General features: G+C 36.8%; 1 protein-coding gene across 2 annotated transcripts in view; it reads left to right on the top strand.

Moving 5' to 3' along the window:
* IPO11 (importin 11) overlaps window positions 1–19,526 on the top strand; it is a 224,076-nt gene that overhangs the window by 148,393 nt on the left and 56,157 nt on the right. Inside the window, exon 28 of one of the 2 annotated variants that reach the window (XM_014848524.3) lies at window positions 16,761–17,757. The exons of the other annotated variant lie outside the window; for it this stretch is intronic. Within the exon in view, the coding sequence (XP_014704010.1) occupies window positions 16,761–16,782 (22 nt within the window). The 3' untranslated portion in view covers window positions 16,783–17,757. Of the gene's footprint in view, window positions 1–16,760; window positions 17,758–19,526 lie in introns of those variants that run through there. 2 annotated transcript variants of the gene reach the window in all.

Genomic DNA, 19,526 nt, shown 5'->3' with positions numbered 1-19,526 from the left:
CAGAGTTTTCCTCTGAAGGCATAGATTAAACAAAAACTATTACTTGTAGATGAGAATGAGAATAATGACTTTCCATGACTTTTCTTTGACTTCTGTTCTTTAAAATAGCAATTTGTCCTTCATCTTCAAAGACACATTTTTATAATGTAATTCTAAGAATTTTAGATGTGAGTAAATGTTCTTTGACACCATGCGTTTTAAGAACTTTGAATTTCACTTCTGTTTTTTTTAAATTTAAGGAAGTCGCCAATGGAGAATATGTAAGCATAAGGTAACTGCGTACTTCAAAGAGATTGGCACAGCAGCTGGGTTTTTAGGTATGATGGCTTGCTTGCCAGGAGAAGTTGCCTTATAGTAAAGTCCTCTGGGTACCAGATTTACTAAGCCTGCTTGGATTGAACACTTATTACCTCTCTGTAATTCTCATTTATCTCAAGAATAGTGTATATAATACCAGCATTTGGAAATTTTTTATTATTTAAGAATTTTCTAAGTCATTTTGTAACTTAAAATGTTAGACTAGTAGAATCAAGAAAACAGATCCCAAAGAGTTGTATTTTGGTATAGTTTAAATATAATTAAATAAGGCAGTTTACAGTTTTTACAATGAGAACATGTTGTTTTATTTGAATTATGCTTGGTTTAAACCGACTGTTCCTAAATGAGTTTAACATGATAGAATTTTATTGTCATCCTTTAAAATAGGATTGTCTTTTACTCCTAGGTCATATATTCTTATTTAGCATTTTACAGTATTTTCTTTTATCTCTAAATCCTTAACCTCAGATTTTAGTAGCTTTTCTACAGTACGAATTAGTTCTCAATTTTTTTGTCTTTCACAGGAAAAATGCCTTAGAAGTATCTTTTTCGTGTGTGTGTGATAACAGCTTTATTGAGATATAATTCACAAATCATACAATTCACTGATTTAAAGTGTACACATTCAGTTGTTTTCAGCGTCTCCACAGAGTTCAATTGTGCAGCCATCACCACAATCAATTTTAGAACATTTCATCGCACGAAAAGAAACCATGTGCTCTTCAGCAGTCCTCATTCTCTCATCTCCCCTAGCCCTAGACAATGACTAATCTACTTTCTGGATCTATGGATTTGCCTGTTCTGGACATTTCCTGTAAATGGAATCAGACAGTATGTGGTCTTTTGTGACTGGCTTCTTTAAATTTGTATGTTTTTAAGGTTCATCCATATTGTGGCATTTATCAGTATTTTATTTCTTCTTATTGCTGAATGATATTCTGTTGTATGGATATAGCACATTTTGTTTATCCATTCATCAGATAATGGACATTTGAGCTATTTCTACTTTTTTTGGCTATTATCAATAATATTCCTATTATTTATGTGCAAGTTTTTGTTTAGATATGTTTTTTCATTTCCCTTGGGTATTGCTGGGTCATATAGTGGCTCTATGTTTAACATTTTGAGGAACTGCCAAGCAGTTTTTCAAAGTAGCTATACCATTTTACATTCCCACAAGCAGCATGTGAGGGTTCTAACTTCTCCATGTCTTTACCAACACTTGTTACTATCTCTTTTTGATTATAGCCATGCTGGTGTGTGTGGAGCGGTATCTCATTGTAGTAGAAACATTTTTTAAATGGTTGTGCTGTACCATTGCTCACCTTTGGGAAACTTACTTGACACAAAAGCTTTTGACTATTAGTTGATTGATTACTGTGTGCTGATTTGGGGGGCCCGAAAAATTATCAGTAAATACATACCTTAGTGTTTTAAGAATCTTACTTGTTCTATTACTTTTTAACTGAGTCTGGGCAAGTTATTTAACTCCTTTACATCCGTTTCTTCAACTTTAACTTTAAAATGAGGTTAATCATAGTATCTCTTTTGTAGGATTGTTGTGAAGGTTAAGTGAGCTAATTCATGCTAAGAACTCAGTGAATGTTAGTTTCTTTTATATAATGTTAGTTTCTTTTATGTAATTCACCTTAACAACTTAATAGATATTACTTGCTTTTATTACTGCTACAGTAGCTGCTACAATTGATATTACTAGATCGCGTTTCATACTTTATGGAAAAAAATATGCTTTATGTTTAAAAAAATTGAGGTATTCTACCAAAGGAAGCCTGTTCTTGAGTCAGTACCCAGCGTTATTTATTAAATATCAGACTAGTTCTGCTGCATCTCAATGTCATTTTCATACCTATGCTGAAATAGTCTGTATATGTACTGACAAATAGAATTACTTTCCTGGGATTTAGCAGTTATAAAGGTAGTAAGTGATTTGTTGTTCTGTGGGAATTGAATTGAATTTTTGACACGTTACCAATCTTTCTAGTATTCCAGCTGAATTTGTCAGTTAAGTCAATTTGTGCATAGACACAAACTGAATTGCTTTTCTCCAGTGGTTGTTTTGTTCAAAGTTTTCATTTAACAGTATTATTTATAAGGAATATTGCATATTGATATTTGGAAAAGCCAAAAGAATTCTATAGTACTACATTTCAAAAAGCGAGCTTTGCAAATTATGGATCCCAGACATTTTAGGTCCAAGTATCTCAGTGTTCCTCTGCTCCATTTGCATGGATAGAAAGGAAGAGAAAGCTAGAGACATTTGATGGCAGAGACAGAAAAGGAAATTTCACACCTTGATATTCAGAAAGAATCCACAAATTAGGCCATTGGTATTACAGAGAATGACTGCTTTTCCAACTGTGTGGACCTTTGTCTGGATTCTTTTACTCTCTACTTATCAGAGTGATTTTAATGTAAATGTAGTTGTTTTCCAGTTGCTTTGGATTGTCAACTAAGAACTGTAGGGGAAAAAATTGGAGAGCAGGAAATCACAGTAATCACTTAGTGTCTTTGGGGAATTTTTTCCCTTAATAAACGTATTTCTTTTTACCCTTATGATGATTGTAATCAGCTTAGTGGGTTTTTTTTTTAATTAGAAATATCTTGTCTAAATTTTTCTGTGGATAAAATATAGTGTAATGATATAGACTTTTAAGAGAATTATAGAAATACTTTACCTACTACTCATGGCATTTTCCCCCCTGATATATTGATATATTTCCTTGACCAGGCCTTGGGAGCTGTCAGTAGTGATTTTTATGCAGATAATTCCAGTGGTTATATAGGTGTTGAGAGAAAGCAGAGGCATTCATGTTAGTATTACCACAGTTATGTCAGCTTTTTTTATACGTGACTGGTGAATTTGGTTTGAATGATATGTTACTGTGTTAAAAATATATATTGAAATAGAATATATATTGTGCATAAAAAGCTGTGTTAAGTAAGTATTGTGTGGATACAGAGCCTATGAGGCACAGACGTTGCCCTTGGGAAATTCATAGTTCTTATTTGGGGAATGTACAGAAGAGTAGTAAACTTGAAGGGATGGTAAATGATACCACAGTATTTGAAAAGTACAAAGTGAGTGTTACATACACATGCCAGTAGAGCTTGAAGGGTAAAGATTGGGTACTTTCTGGCAGCAGAAGCTTTGCACTTGACATTTGACCTGTGTCCTGTAGGGGCTTGATCTTGGTGCAAATGTCCTGGGAAGAGTGTGAAGTGTTAGGGCATGCTAGTCTATAGAAATAGAATGAGTAAAGGTGCAATGACAGCAATGAGGAAAGCATGTTTAGGGGAATAAATATGATTGGGATCAAGAATTGTTGCTAAGGAAAACTGGGAAATAATAAAAAGTGCTGTGGATGCAAGATGAGAGGTAATGGTAGTATTTGAAGATAAACGTGGTGTCTGTGTTCTTCGGGTATACAGTAAAGTGAAGGAGACAGAAGGTAAAGAGTTACAGAACTACAGAATAAAAATGGTAACAGGTGACACAGATGCTCTGCAGCTGTCTAATGGGGAAGATTAATACAGTTCAGGAGATCCAGAAAGACTTTGCTGAGGAAATAATTGCTGAGATCTCAAGAGTAGAAATTAACTGTGGTGAAGATCTTGAGAGAAGGGAGTATTCCAAGAAGATAAAACAACTAGGGCAAAGGCCCTGTAGCTAGAGGGGTCAGGGCACCTTCAGGAAACTCAAAGAAGGCTAGTGTGGCAGCCAGTAGAGCACGGGGGAGTGAGAACAATGAACCTGCAGAGATTGGCGAGAATAGAGCATAGATCCTAGGAAGGGAGGGCCTTCAAGGAAGGGTGAGTTTTATCCTCTGAGAGATGAATTATGCAATTACTAGTTTCTATCTAACAATACTGTTGCAGATAATTTACTCATCGTCTTGTGGGGACATTTTTTTCATCCATTTTGCTGCTCCTCAACTTGTTGCATATTGAATATGCTAGGATTCAGGTCTTGAATTTTTGCTCTAGTGTTTACTTGTTTGTTTGCTGCTAGCATTTGTTCTTTGCTTATTCATTCATTCATTTGTTTAATAAACATCACTAAATATGAATGCCTCAATAGTAGGTCCTGAATGCTTTAAAATAGGTTTTATTATTATTCAGATATAGTGAGGCCAACAGATCAGAGGACAATTGCCATTGAAAGATAGTTTGTTACTCACAGTTCCCAAGAGGAGGGAGCTTGCCACACCACACACAACACAAGGGGAAACACCAGGGTTGGTCAGGAGGCAGAAGGAGTGAGGGGAAAATGTGGCCAAGAGCCTTGATTGTGGTTTCCAAGGGAAAGAATGGGAAAGTCAGGGTAAGCAGGTTTAGGATTCACTAGTTTGCATAATTTCAGCAGGCTTTAGGGTGTAGGGGCTGTCACAAGTTATCTAGTACCTGGCCCTAAAGTGATTAGGGCAGGGGGATAGTGGCCCAGAATGTAAGAGCCTGATAAAGGAGGTCGTTGGGTTGTGGAGTTAGGATCAGTTGTTTTGCGTATGAAATGTGTGGTAGAAGGCAGTCATTTACTCTCTCTAGGAATTGGCTAGCCCTGAGAGGGGCAGACTTTCCAGGGTCAGCAGGGTCCCCTCTGTCAAATCATCAGCATATGGGAAATGAAAAGCCATAATTAGTACACTGAGTATTAACCATCTCTTTTTCTCAGCACCATGCTTAACATATAGTAGGTACACAGTACATTTATTCAATGAGTGAAGAATTGAATGAATTTAATAAATACCTCTACTGTAATAGAGTGTGCTATTTTTTCTCCACCTAAATAACATTTTTATGAACTTTTAAAGAATGTTTATGCCTGAAAAATCAAGCTGATTCATCTCTCAATTTGTCAATCCTGATAGGAGGTCACTCTTTAAAGTGCTGTTTGAAGGAAATAGATCATTCTTCAGTTTTGCCATGTTTGCACACCATAAAAACATGTTCACATTTAGCAACCCTGAAGACAGGGGTTTTTGTATGTACTCTGATTTGTAGTATTGCTGCAAGTTAGGAGTTCTTTGAATAGAGCTACTTTAGGCATATTTTTAATCTGTTTAGTAAACTCATTTTGTATATAAATTTTTGTATACCTGCTTGTTAATACTCTTTCCTGTCCAAAATGTAATGAATTTAGATATATTACTTTGAAAAGGATTTAAATTTGTTATTCATTTAAGCAGTAAAGATATTTTTATAAATTTAGAGAGGAGGTGGTATGAGGTTGTGGGATCTGGAATTAAATTTTTGTTCAAACACCTGGAAAGTCACTTAATTTCTCTGAATATCAGTTTACTATGAAGAATAATGAACAATTTATAGTGTTCTACTAAGCTTCAATTAAAAAATATAAAAAAGATATGCAAATAGAGTTGAATTAAAGAAATTCCCAAGGCATTTAATAATACACATTCAGTAAATGCTGAAAATCCTTTTATTATTTCCATTATAATAATGGTTAATTTTGAAATGAAAAGTCATTAGTAGACACATTTGTTTACACTTATTATCTGCCATAATTAAAAAAAAAGAAACCTCAAGATTGATTGTTTCTAAAGTGATTAATCAAAGTCTCAATTATGAATTACATATTCTAATGGAGTAGATTAGAGCAATGGATAATTTCAGACAACAGATTCCCAGACATTGTATAGGTCCAATTTTATAAATGGGTTTCTCTTAGTAGTTTGAGCTGGTATTGGAGGTCGTTACCTACTAAAGTTGCACTGTCCCTGTTGTCACTGAAAAGCTGTGCTGTGTATGTGTGTCAGACTCTTATGTCCCCTCTAGAGTCCAGACAGGAGAAGCCAGTCTGAGAGGACTGATGGAAAACATCTTTTTCCTCTGCTTCATGTGTGCAGTTGTTAGACAAGATGGTCAAGCTTTGACCTAGCTATTTCATTGTGCCCTGCAGTGTACTCAGTACTGAATCAGAGTGGCAGAAGCACCCTTAGTGATTGCCCTACCCCTTAGCAGAATGATCGGTCCCTCCCTCTTTCCATCATATACTAACTGAATGTCTGTGGAATGCTGGACAGTGACAGTATTGTGGGGAACAAAATGGATGCAGTCCCTGCCCTCATGGAACTTGCAGTCTAGTCTTCTTGTTTTGTGGTGATTGCTCTTGTTGTTGCTGTTTTTTTCCCCTCAAGATTTAGCTTGAACTGATTTCCAACCTTGTTTTTATTATCTGATTATATAGTAATTTGTGAAAAGGGGCAGGTGAGGTGTCAAGGGGAAAGTTTAGAAATTTTGTTTTGCCAATTTGACCATAAAATGAGCAGTCCTCATAGGGTGTATTGAATGATGACTTTTCCCTTCTCTCATTGTTATGTAAGGAAAATAGAAACTCATATAAGAGTATTTTGAAGTTTCAGGACCTCAGCTGTTAAGGTTCTGCTCCCCATCTTCCTTTTGAATGTATGGTTTACAGATGGGATAGATACCCTTGGATATTAAAAGAATAATCTTTGGATTGTAAATATTTTCCTTTGTATGTAGTCTAATGCAATTTGTAGTAGTTATTGGTCCTGATAATTTTAGTTCACTGGGGAGAAGATTCTCTGTGATGCAGATTTTAATGTTTTGGTTTTTGACTACTCTGTGTGTATGTATCTTGTGGTTCTTGTGAATTTAGAGGCTGGTTTTCTTCCCAGCCATAAGTGGAATAAGATACCTACTTTTGAACTGGCTAATATTTATGAGCTGAATTTTGTTAGATTTAATCTAGCAGAAGCTGGAGGGTGTAGACAGAAGTTTAGGAAGAGGAATGGTTGATATCATAATTTCTTGTGAAATTGTGAAAAAAGATACATTATTCCTGGGCTTTGTGGTTTTTTAATTGAAAGGTTATGATTATTTGTTAATTTTTTTTAAAGCTGAATATCAATTTGTTGTTTTGGCAGACCTTTGCAAACCCAGTGTCTCCTCCCTGCCCCAAAGTTCTGCACTTTTTGAAGTATTTTGAAGTGTTTCTATCCTCTCACCTTAGGATTTGAATGCAAATAGTCCATTTTGGTTTTCATTTTCAATACAAATTCCCTTTACCCTTGAAACACATAGCAGAACTAAAATGCTCCCACCTTCCTCTCCTGATATCAAGCCTGTGACACAAGAAACATTCAGCAATATTTTTAAATTTTCTATTATGTGCTAGAGCACCATGCTATGCACTGAGAAGGCATCACACTTCACCTTTAGGACAGATTATTGTTCCTTGCTTCCTGGCATCTTAGAACCATTGCTATTTGTGCCCTGTATCTCATATGCTAGCTACTTAGAAAAGTTCCTGACTGCTTTTGAATTTGGGACTACACTCTCAATGCCTTCCTCACATCAAGGACCAGTGCCCTGTCTACAGATTAGATAAAGGCTCTGACAAAGTGTTTTCATTATGTGGCAGTCATCTTACAGACACTGGGTACCCTTAACTAATCATCAACCATTGTATGGCGTTAAGCTTCTTTTAAACATATCACTCAAGAAAGCAAAACTGCGATCAAATAAGATTATTTTGAAGTTTCAGGACCACAAACTGTTTTAGGATGAAACTAAGAGAAGTTTCTGAATGAGAATGAGGTATTGGGTCTAGGCCCTCAAGGTAGCTGAAGCCATATAGAAAAAGAATTGTTACAGAGGAGCTAGCTCCAGCAAGGGATAAAAGTGTAAAAATAGAAAAAGTACTCAGAGGAGTAAAGTCATGAATCCTGGGTACTTTCTGATTTTCCTATGTGGATAACATACCTTTGTAGCTTGAGGAGCATCTTACTTTTTGGAATTCTTTTCCTTTAGCTTCTGAGTTCACACTATCCAGGAGTCTCAGAAGAAAAAGAGTGTGATGGAGAGGAAAGCTAAATTTGGCTTCAGATGCATGCTCTACCTACTATTTTTGTGACATTGGACCAACTTTCCCACTCTGAGCCTCAGTTTCCTCATGTTTTAAATGTGAGACAATGATACCAACTAGCACCTACGAGTTACTGTGAGGATAATTTGAAGAATGTATATATGATGCCTATTAAAGTGTTAAATACCTGTGATCACGCAATAAGTGATAGAGTTTTTCTCTTTCAATCATTACTACTACTAGCTATCAATTAATTCTACCACTAGTATTAATTTACCACTATCAATCATTTTGACTGAGTGGTAAAGGTACCAACTAGGCTTTCCTGAGGCTTTCCCTCATTTCCTCTGAGGCTTCCCCCCACTCAGTCTGTCCAGTGCCAACATTTGTGGAAGGATACTGCCTGCCTGCAGCTGTTTCATGAACATACCTTGTGCATGCGTGTGAGCACTCACTCAGTGTTCATTATTCTTGCCATTATTGTTGTTGCCTCCATTTCACTTTTCAGAAAATTATAGTTATTTTAACCCAGGAAGAAGCTTTCATTGACTACTCTTTACAAAGTGGTTGCATAGAGTTGACCCTCAGTTTGTATTTGCCAAATGTTAAATGTTTAAAATAATCATTTTAACAGACAGCAGCATTTGCTACTCTTGTTAACATTCATCAGCGATAGAGCCCTTAAAGCCCCATGTCTATTATAGATCAAAGAAAAGTGTTTGGAGTAAAGACTGTAGGTTGAAGGGAAACTGGAAAAAGGATATCGTTTGAGGTGGTAAAAAGGCCCCAGTTTTGTTGACTCACATGAAATCTTTGCCATCTTTTGATAATTCTTTATCTCCCAGTTTTCTGTTTGTCCAACTCCAATTTCTCTGCTTAAAAGTGATTTCTCCCTCCTTGAAATTTTTTGACCGAATCGTTCTTCCGTTATCGTGGATTGCTTGATCTGTTTCTACGCATACTTCATATGTCATACCTCCTGGGCTTTTGGAGATTAGGCTCAGGTGTTGAGGAGATATAGTGAAGGACTTAAGGGTCCAGGCTCTGGAGCCACACTGGGTAGATTTGAATCCTGGCTCTTAAATTCACTGTGTAACGTTGAGCAAGGTACTTAAGCTTTCTCCGTCTCTTTCCTCATCTGTAAAATGGGGCTAAACTGTTGGATCGTTTTGTGTACTAAGTGAATCAATACATGTAAAATACTTAGGGCAATGCCTGCAAAGTGGTATATGCTCAGTAAATAAATCTTACCTGTGATGTTGATAGTGTACATGTGATGATAATGTTGTACACGTTTTTTTTTCTCTACTTCAAGCGTAGGCTGCTTGCTTATAGAATATCCCGCATGGTCAAGATATTGTTATAATGAGTATCTCGATTGAACATTTATTCTCTCTCAGGATATCTTGAGTTCCTTGAGATCAGGGGCCAGATTTTGTGTATCTTTAATATCCTTATAATCTAGCATAATGCCTGATAAATAGTAGGCTGTCAGTAATGTTATTGAATTGGATATATTTGATGGCGGTGAGATAACCAATGCACTGTGCTCCTCTCAGGCTTGGATACTTCTGAACACCCAATTAATTCATTTCAGAAACTTGGAAATTGTCTTTGACACCATTATCTCTCACTGCCCACATTTAGTCCATCACCAAAGGCATTGACTAGACCTCTAAATATATCTCAAATCTGTCTCCTCTGTTTCCACTTCCACCATCTTAATATAAGCTATCTTGTTCTTCTTCCTGGTCTACTGCATTAGCCTCTTTGTGCGAACATCACCACAATCAGAATATAGAAGAACCAGCTTGATCACCTGAGGAAACTCCCTTGTGCTATGTACCTTGGGAATCACATCCTCCTCTTGACCCCTAATTCCTGGCAACCACTGATCTGTTCTCTTCACTATAATTTTGTCTCTTTGAGAATGCCATTGAAGCACATTTGGATCTCTAGTACTTTTTAAATGACTGTCTCCCCGAGTAGTCTCTAAGTCCCATGAGCATGGGAGCCCGGATGTTGTTAGTGTGTTCTCTTTTTCTCTCTCGATGTGTGTGTATACACACACACACACAACACACCTGATACTTCATTTTCAGAACCATTTGCATACAAGTTGCATGGATCATGGCCTTTTACTCCTAAATATTTCATTCTTGGATCAGGTATTGCATTTAGTTGTTACTGTTACAGCACAAAATTGTAGTTCTCTAGCCTGATGCACATAAAGAGCCAATTATTATGTCATCAGCTTTCGAGAAAAGAATACAGCTTTATTACAAGATTGATCTTCAGGGAGTCAGGAGGCATAAGCTCTCAGATCTGTCTCCCCAGTCCAGGGCTTGGGGCAAAATTTATGGGATGAAGAGCAGGGCAGTCTGAAGTGTGGAGATAGATGATTAGAGGTAAGGAGAAGTGAGGTAATTGATGATCTGTGCGAGCTTGGCTCTTCGTAGGATGCATGTTCACAAAACGGTCGTGGTAGTATGTTCTGAGGGTGGAGTTTTCAGCCCTCTGATGTCAAAAGGGTCATTTATGGGGCATTTGTGCAGGCCCAGTTGATGGGTTGGTGGTCCTCAACCGGCCTGACTGGGCAAGGGGTCTCTGTTCCTGAAACACAACTCTTAATTACTCTGTTGATAAGATGGGGTCAGTTTGGACTGGTCCTGAAGGGCCTGTGGTTACATTGTGTCTTTGTAGTCTCGTTCACTCTGTGATGTCATTTCCTGAGTCTGTCTTCTTCTGGCTAACATTTTTGAAGAATACAGTCCTTCTCTCTCTCTCTTTCTCCCTCCCTCCTTGTCTCTCTCTACCTCCCTCCCTCCCTCATCCCTCTCTCTCAACAAAATAGAATGGTCCTCATTTGTGGTTTGTCTGATGTTCCCTCATGATTACATTCAGATTATGCATCCCTGGTTGGAATATTACATAAGTGATGTGTCCTTGAAATATCGTCTCAAGTGGCACATGGTATCCACCTTCTTCTCATTAATGATGTTAATTCTGGTTAAGGTGTTGTCCAGTTTCTCAACTGTGTAGTTACTTTTTTTTTCTCTCTGCAACTGATAAGCAATCTGTATTGAGCTACTACTCTTCATTAAAATTTCTCCCTACATTGAGCAGAATGATAGTTTTTTATTGTTACTGGACTATTTTTAATTGTAGACCTCATTTCAAATTTTCATTCTCTTAATTTTAAGGTCCATAAGTAACTTTTAAGATCTGTAAGATCAGTAACTGTCATTGTAAACTGGGTTTTATCCCCTCTTTGGTGAGGAAGATGGGCCTTGAGCTAACATCTGCTGCCAGTCTTCCTGTTTTTGCTTGAGGAAGTTTGTTGCTGAGCTAACATGTGTGCCAGTCTTCCTTTATTTTCTATGTGGGTTGCCACCACAGCATGGCTTGCTGGTTGGTGCATAGTTTTGCACCCAGGATCTGAACCTGCAAACCCCAGGCCACCGAAACAGTGCACAGACTTAACCGCTATGCCACCAGGCCAGTCTCATTCTTTATATGTAAACCCATCTTGATTGGTTTATACATAGATGCCATATATCTAAATAATATAGATGGTATATATTTAAAAGATGGTAATAGAACAGTTGTTCTCTTATTTAGCATTCTCATACTTGTAATGGAATTTCTGAATGGAAAAGAAAATAGATATGTGTTGATATCTGAAGGATGAGATTATTTGAAGACAAAGACAAAAGAAGGTTCAGCGAGAAGAATGAGAAAAAAATAATTTAGCAAGTCAATTTCCTGGAAAGAAAAGGGAGGAAGGAAGCCCACTTAGGAGGTGGCTGAGTATAGTATTCAGAAATAGTTCTAATGAGAATTAGTAGGAATCAGAAAGAGGGTGTGAGGAACCATTTTGATATGTTATTCCAGAGCAAAATCAAAGTGTCAGAATTCAGATTGGGGAGAATTATTATGCACTGGAGATCATATGAAGATTTTACTAAAAATGTTACAGGATTTAAAGCTCATGAAAAGATTTAAACTTACCTAAATAATGTGAATTGCTGTGAAATGATAGTATTTAACCAAAGCACAAGGAAATGTACCTTCCAGTAAGTTCTGTGGGAAGCTGGGAAACTTGAATTCTAATCTGAAACTTGAATGGCCAGTTTTGCTGCTCATTAGTGATGTGATCATAGCAGGTAAGATGAAGAGGTCTCTGAGTTCCATTCCTGCATCAGCTCTTCAGAGATTTTGCTTTGCATGGTCTTCTCTACTAGTGATCACTTGGATCTTAGAGCAGCAGCTCCTTGGTGAACAGAAAGGCTAAACTTTGTTTTTCTGGATATTGGTATTTTCCTGGATATCAACCTAAGAGCTACGATGAATTATTTAGATTTATTGTTTGTTGTGGACACTTTACCTCAGTTTTTACAATATGAGAAATGCAAGATTCATTTTATTCTGTCACTTTTACTTAATATAATTTTCTAGAAATTTTACTTCTAAGATCTAATAAGAATAGATATTTTTGTCTTCTTCGGATATTTCTGGAACAGAGGGCAAAATTAAATAATGTTTCAATCCTATTCTCTCTTTAAATTTTATTCTGGTTTCAATGGATAATTTCTCTGACTTTTTCCAAACTGTGGGAGAGGAAAAAGTTTTCCATGACTCTCTTAGAGTACCTGGCTGGGTCTGAAAATTAAACTGACAAAGACAAGATTAGCAGGAGGAAAGCATACAAATTTACTATGCTTTACTGATCCAGGAGCCTTCATAAGGAGATGACCTGAAGAAATCATTAAACTTGTGTATTTTTATGCTAGATTTGATGTAGAGTGGAAAATCATGGAAAGATATAGGGTAAAGTGTAGTAAACTGGAGGAAATTTTGCAAGGTCTGTTTGGAGTCTCTTTGTCTTTGGAGATAAGGATGGTCCTTTCCTCCCTAGGGAGGGCACCTCTCATGAGGATTTTATGACATGTTTCAGGGGAGAAGGGCAGAGGGTGTGGAGCTGTGCCTGGGGGTGGGGGAGGCCACAGAGTGACCTTCCTGCTTCTGTCCTTTTCTCAAACTCCGTCAGCTTAAAATATTCAGTATGCTGAAGTGCTACATTTTGAGGCAGGTGTCCCGAACCACCCCCCCCCCCCCATCATCACTCTTTTTTTTTGTAAGACTTTATTTCTCCTTTTCTTCCCCAAAGCCCCCGGTACATAGTTGTGTATTTTTAGTTGGGGGTCCTAGTTGTGGCATGTGGGATGCTGCCTCAGTGTGGCCTGATGAGCGGTGCCATGTCCGCGCCCAGGATTTGAACTGGCGAAACCCTGGGCTACTGAAGTGGAGCTCGAGAACTTAACCACTTGGCCACGGGGCCGCCCCTCATCATAACTCTTTAAGTTGTATGATGCACTTGAAAAAATCCATGAGACATACTTCATTGCACCTTGCATTTCATTGAAAATACTCACCAAAATGGACTTGAGAAACCTATCTCCGGGCCGGCCTGTGGCCAAGTGGCTAAGTTCGCGCGCTCCGCTTAGGCGGCCCAGGGTTTCACCAGTTCGAATCCTGGGTGTGGACATGGCATTGCTCATCAAGCCATGCTGAGGCAGTGCCCCCCATGCCACAACTGAAAATACACAACTGTGTACTGGGGGGCTTTGGGAGAAAAAGGAAAAAAAAAAATAAACAGCTCTTGTTCTATCTTTACCTCTAATTCATGTCACTTCTCTGTCATTTGGTCTTTTTGGTTGTTTCCTAATTTCTTTGTCCATAAAATAGCAATAACAATAGCCAACCACAAAGGATAGTTGTGAGAATTGTAAAGCATTTTGACAAAGATCTGTTATCTGGTATGTACCTCTGATTTTTTGTTGTCATAGGAAAAAAGTGCTGGATATTATGCCAAGTATTTAGTATGGAAATAATTCATATTATCTGAAATAATTGTTTTGATATGAAATAAACTTGCTTTAATATCAAAGGGAGTTATAGTATACAATTATATATATTATTACTGGTATTTTAAGTGTATCATCAGGGTGTTAGTAATATTAATAAAAGTCAGAATTAGGAAGCCTAAGCAATCAGCTTTTTGGAAAATTAATGACTAAGCAATATATAATATAAACAATATATAGCCAATTATTTAAATTCTTAAAATATTGCATTATACACAGATACATTTTTGTTTTAAAATATTCAAACTAATTCAGAGGTATATATGGTGAAAAGCCAGTAAAGGGCCTCGTTCATTCTCCCCAACTTTTCTTGCCAAAGATAACTTTGTCAGTAATTAATTTGATATGCGACTTTATATCATTTTACAGCCCAAGGCGTATACCTTAATATATTAAGGTGCTAATTGGTAGTATTTAATATTTTTTACCCGAAATTTTTTTGAAGAATTAAAAGAGAGTACAGAATATAGTGTAACAACATTTGTGTTCACCATTGCTTCTTGGTTTTGCTACCTTTTTTTTTTAAGGAATAAAACGAAGTTGAAGTCCCTAATATGTATTCAAAACAATATAAATATTGTATACATTTAAAAAGTCACAAAAATTGTATTACTCTATTTACATCTTATTTCAACTTGCTTTTCCCACTCAATAGCTATTTGTTGTTAATGCATAGAGTTTGTTCATTCTGAATATTTAAAAATTTTCAGGTCTCCTTTTTAAAAAATAGTTATTTTTAAAATTATGAAATAATTAGATATGTGCATTGGAAAACTCAAATTAACTGCGTTCTGAAAAAATAAGTTCCTGAGATTTCCTTTCAACAATACTTTTGAAACACAGATAAAATTACTTCCTGTCTCTCAGTTTCCTGTATCCATGGCAACCTCTGTTTTACACACTGACTGTGGAGGAACCAATGTGAAGAGTGGTGTTTCCTGAGCAAACTGTGACTTAAAAAAAAATTTTAAAAAAGAGGTGGAGGGGTGGAGGTCAACAGTGCCACAGAAAGAAATGGAGTTTAGAAATGTCGCTCTTCATATTTAGAACGAAAACCTGTACTTGAATCAGCCGACTGTTAATAATATGAATTTCCTGTTCTTGGTAAGAATATTTATTTAAATATGAATTTTTAGCTGAAATGAAAAATAATTGGTTTTGTGAAAAACTGTAGTTTAAAGGGAGTTTAATTGCTGTGTAATGAATTTGTATTTTCATAAGTAATGTTGTTTGTTATTAGACTTTAAGTTGATAAAGGGACATGCTATATCCAAAGACTATCATCCTTACATCATTGTTTGTCGCTTTTGTTATAGTCAGTTGTAATATTTTAAATTAACTTAGGAAATATTTTATTTTGCAGTTCATTAAATGTGAATGATCATTTTGTCGAACAGTGGGTTAATGGCCTGGAGGTGTTAATCCTGGAACATATTCCAAACTCATTGTTTTATTCTATCACCATAGTATGACTTATGATATTTAACATTATTGGCCGATCCTAATAAAAGTAAAATAGAATACAGAACTTCTAGAATTATAAAACTTTAATTTTAAGAACTTTTTGATGATTTATTTACCTTCTCTTTTTATAGCCAATTCTGATATGAACAGGAAAACCAAGAACAGGGCTATGTGTGGATTACATTTTTCTCTGCCTTGCCTACGACTGTTTCTACTTGTTACCTGTTGTCTTGTATTATTACTCCATAAAGAGATACTTGGATGTTCTTCTGTTTGCCAGCTCTGCACTGGGAGACGAGTTAACTGCCGTAACTTAGGCCTTTCAAGTATTCCTAAGAATTTTCCTGAAAGTACAGTTTTTCTGTATCTGACTGGAAATAATATATCTCATATAAATGAAAGTGGATTAACAGGACTTCATTCTCTTGTAGCATTGTATTTGGATAATTCTCAGATTGTGTATGTTTATCCAAAAGCCTTTGTTCAGTTGAGGCATCTCTATTTTTTATATCTAAATAATAATGCTATAAAACGCTTGGATCCTGGAATATTTGAGGGACTTTCCAATCTTCGTAATTTGTATTTACAGTCTAATCAAGTATCTTTTGTTCCAAGAGGAGTATTTAATGATCTAGTTTCGGTTCAGTACTTAAATCTACGAAGGAATCGCCTCACTGTCCTTGGGAGTGGTACCTTTGTTGGTATGATTGCTCTTCGGGTGCTTGATTTATCCAACAATAAAATTTTGAGGATATCAGACTCAGGCTTTCAACATCTTGGAAACCTGGATAGTTTGTATCTAGAAGGTAATAATTTAACAAAAGTACCTTCAAATACTTTTGAAGTACTTAAGAGTCTTAAAAGACTTTCTTTGTCTCATAACCATATTGAAGCAATACATCCCTTTGCATTTAAAGGACTTGTCAACTTGGAGTATCTCATCCTGAAAAATTCAAGAATTAAAAATGTTACTAGGGATGGGTTTAGTGGAATTAATAATCTTAAACATTTGATCTTAAGTCATAATGATTTAGAAAATTTAAATTCTGATACATTTAGCTTGTTAAAAAATCTAATTTACCTTAAGTTAGATAGAAACAGAATAATCAGCATTGATGATGATACATTTGAAAACATGGGAGCATCTTTGAAGATCCTTAATCTGTCATTTAATAATCTTACAGACTTACATCCAAGGGTCCTTAAGCCATTGTCTTCATTGACTCATCTTCAGGCAAATTCTAATCCTTGGGAATGTAACTGCGAACTCTTGGGCCTTCGCGACTGGCTAGCATCTTCAGCCATTACTCTAAACATCTATTGTCAGAATCCCCCATCCATGCGCGGCAGAGCATTGCATTACATTAAGTGGACTGACTTTACAAATTGTGTTACTTCTTCGGCAAATGTGTCCAGAGCCTGGGCTATAAAATCTCTTCATATTCATCACAAGACCACTGCGTTAATGATGGCCTGGCATAAAGTAACCGCAAATGGGAAACATTTGGAAAATACTGAGAGCGTTACTTTCTGGGAACGAATTCGTACTTCACCTGCCAGTAGATTTTTTCAAGAGAGTACCTTTGGTAATCCATTAGAGACTACTGCAGTGTTACCTGTGCAAATACAGCTTACTTCTTCTGTTAACTTGAACTCGGGAAAAAACAGTGCTCTACCGATCGATGCTGCTTCGGTGTCAGGGAAAACATCTCTAATTTGTACACAAGAAGTTGAAAAGTTGAATGAGGCTTTTGATATTTTGCTAGCATTTTTCATCTTAGCTTGTGTTTTAATCATTTTTTTGATCTACAAAGTCATTCAATTTAAACAAAAACTAAAGGCACCGGAAAACTCAGGGGAAAGTAGACTTGAATACTACAGCTTTTATCAGTCAGCAAGGTATAATGTAACTACCTCAGTTTGTAACACTTCCCCATATTCTCTAGAAAGCCCTGCTTTGGAGCAGATTCGACTTCAGAAACAAATTGTTCCTGAAAGTGAGGCACAGGTCATTCTCTTTGAACATTCTGCTTTATAATTCAACTGAATATTGGTTATAAGAAAACTTCACTGCCATGGACATCCATAAAACTGAAGCCTCCTTATAGAATTATAAACTCTATTTGGAAATATAATGAATTATACGAGCTTAGCATTAATAAATATATGTTTTTAATATTCTTTTGAATACTGTATTCATTCAGCAGATATTTTGTTAGGCACTGTATTAAGTAATAATAATAGCTACCATTTCTTTTTTTTTTTTTTAAGATTTTATTTTTTTCCTTTTTCTCCCCAAAGTCCCCCGGTACATAGTTCTATATTCTTCGTTGTGGGTCCTTCTAGTTGTGGCATGTGGGACGCTGCCTCAGCGTGGTCTGATGAGCAGTGCCATGTCCGCGCCCAGGATTCGAACCAACGAAACACTGGGCCGCCTGCAGTGGAGCGCGCGAACTTAACCACTCGGCCACGGGGCCAGCCCCTAATAGCTACCATTTCTATGTACTAAGCACTATGCTAAATACTTCACATATCACATTTAGTCTTTAAAAAGCCTCCTAAGGTGCTACTATCTCCATTTTACAGGTAAGGAAATCTAGGCAGAGTGATTTTAAGAAACTGTCCCAAATTTACACAGCTTGTGACACTTTTTAGGTCTCTCTGACTCCAGAGCCCTTGCTTCTAATTTCATGCTCCACTGCTGCCTAGGTGCTAGGGTTACAATTGTGAATAACATAGACACAGTTCCTCTTCTCAGTAGAGCTTGAGATCGAGAGGAGGAGACGCATGTGGAGGTGAGAGAGAGCTTTATGAGAAAGGCAACACTGAAACTGAGTCGTGATGGATAAATAGAAATTAGCCCAATGAAGAGAGCTGAGTAATAGATAGAGGTAACGTCATATCAGAAGGGTTGAAGAAAGACAAAGAATACTACTTTCCAGGAAGTAAAATGCAGTACAACTGGAAGTGTGAGATTTGCAGCTAGAGAGAGATATCAGATGATGAAGGATATTTCGTGTTTTTCCCTAGGGCAGCAGGGAGCCATGGAAGGATTGTAAGCAATGGAGTGACATAGTAAAATTTACCCTTTAGAAAGTACACTCTTTCTGGAAGGAACAACAAGAGTAGAGTAGAGGCAGCATTAACTGGGTAGGAATCTGCATCACTAATCCAGGGGAGAGATGCTGGAGGCCTGGGCCAGGGAGTGGCAGAGAGGATGGATGGATTCTAGAGCTACTTTGGAAGTAAGATGAATTGCCTTCATGGTTGGCTGAGGGGTGGCTGGTGAGGGAGAAGTCAAAGATGTTAGGTTTTGGCTTAGGCAGCTTTGTGCTGCATTCACTGAGCAAAGGAAGCAAGAGGACTGAAGATCTGGGTGGGGGCAAAATAATGAGTTCGACTTTAGATATATTGAATTTGAGGTTCATATTGATTCTCCAAGTAGAAATATCCAGCAAGCAGAAGATAAGTAGAGCGATCTACCTGGGAAAGGTCAATAATTTTTAACCTTTCATCTGCCCAGTACACTGGAAGTATATGATACACTCTTAGTAATAACAACTATTTGGGCCATGATTTTGGGAGACAGATAAGTGAGGAAGAATAAGATGAAAGAGCACCCAGGAGATGTTAGTAGCCACAATTAAGAGTCTTTAATATAGATAGATGATAATTGAAGCCATGGAAGTGATGTAATGTTTTTCTCTATTAGTATATATTTATAATTGTGAAGCCCTCTGCACAATATCAGGCATATAGTAAGTTCCCATACTCAATCGGTTAATAGTGACCTGAACCACAAATAGGTATTAAAATTTTCCTCTTAAGCGTCATGTATTTCATGTTTGTATTATGTCTCCTCTTCTCCCAAATTTCTATTTATTATTAAACGTTAATACTATCTGTGTGAAATTAACCTGAAACAATCTGGGAGTGTTTAAACCAAGTGA

Source organism: Equus asinus, chromosome 10 (genome assembly GCF_041296235.1).
Source record: "Equus asinus isolate D_3611 breed Donkey chromosome 10, EquAss-T2T_v2, whole genome shotgun sequence".
Classification (NCBI taxonomy): Eukaryota; Metazoa; Chordata; class Mammalia; order Perissodactyla; family Equidae; genus Equus; species Equus asinus.
The sequence above is the reverse complement of the archived record's forward strand: the minus strand, read 5'-3'. Positions and strand labels throughout refer to the sequence as shown.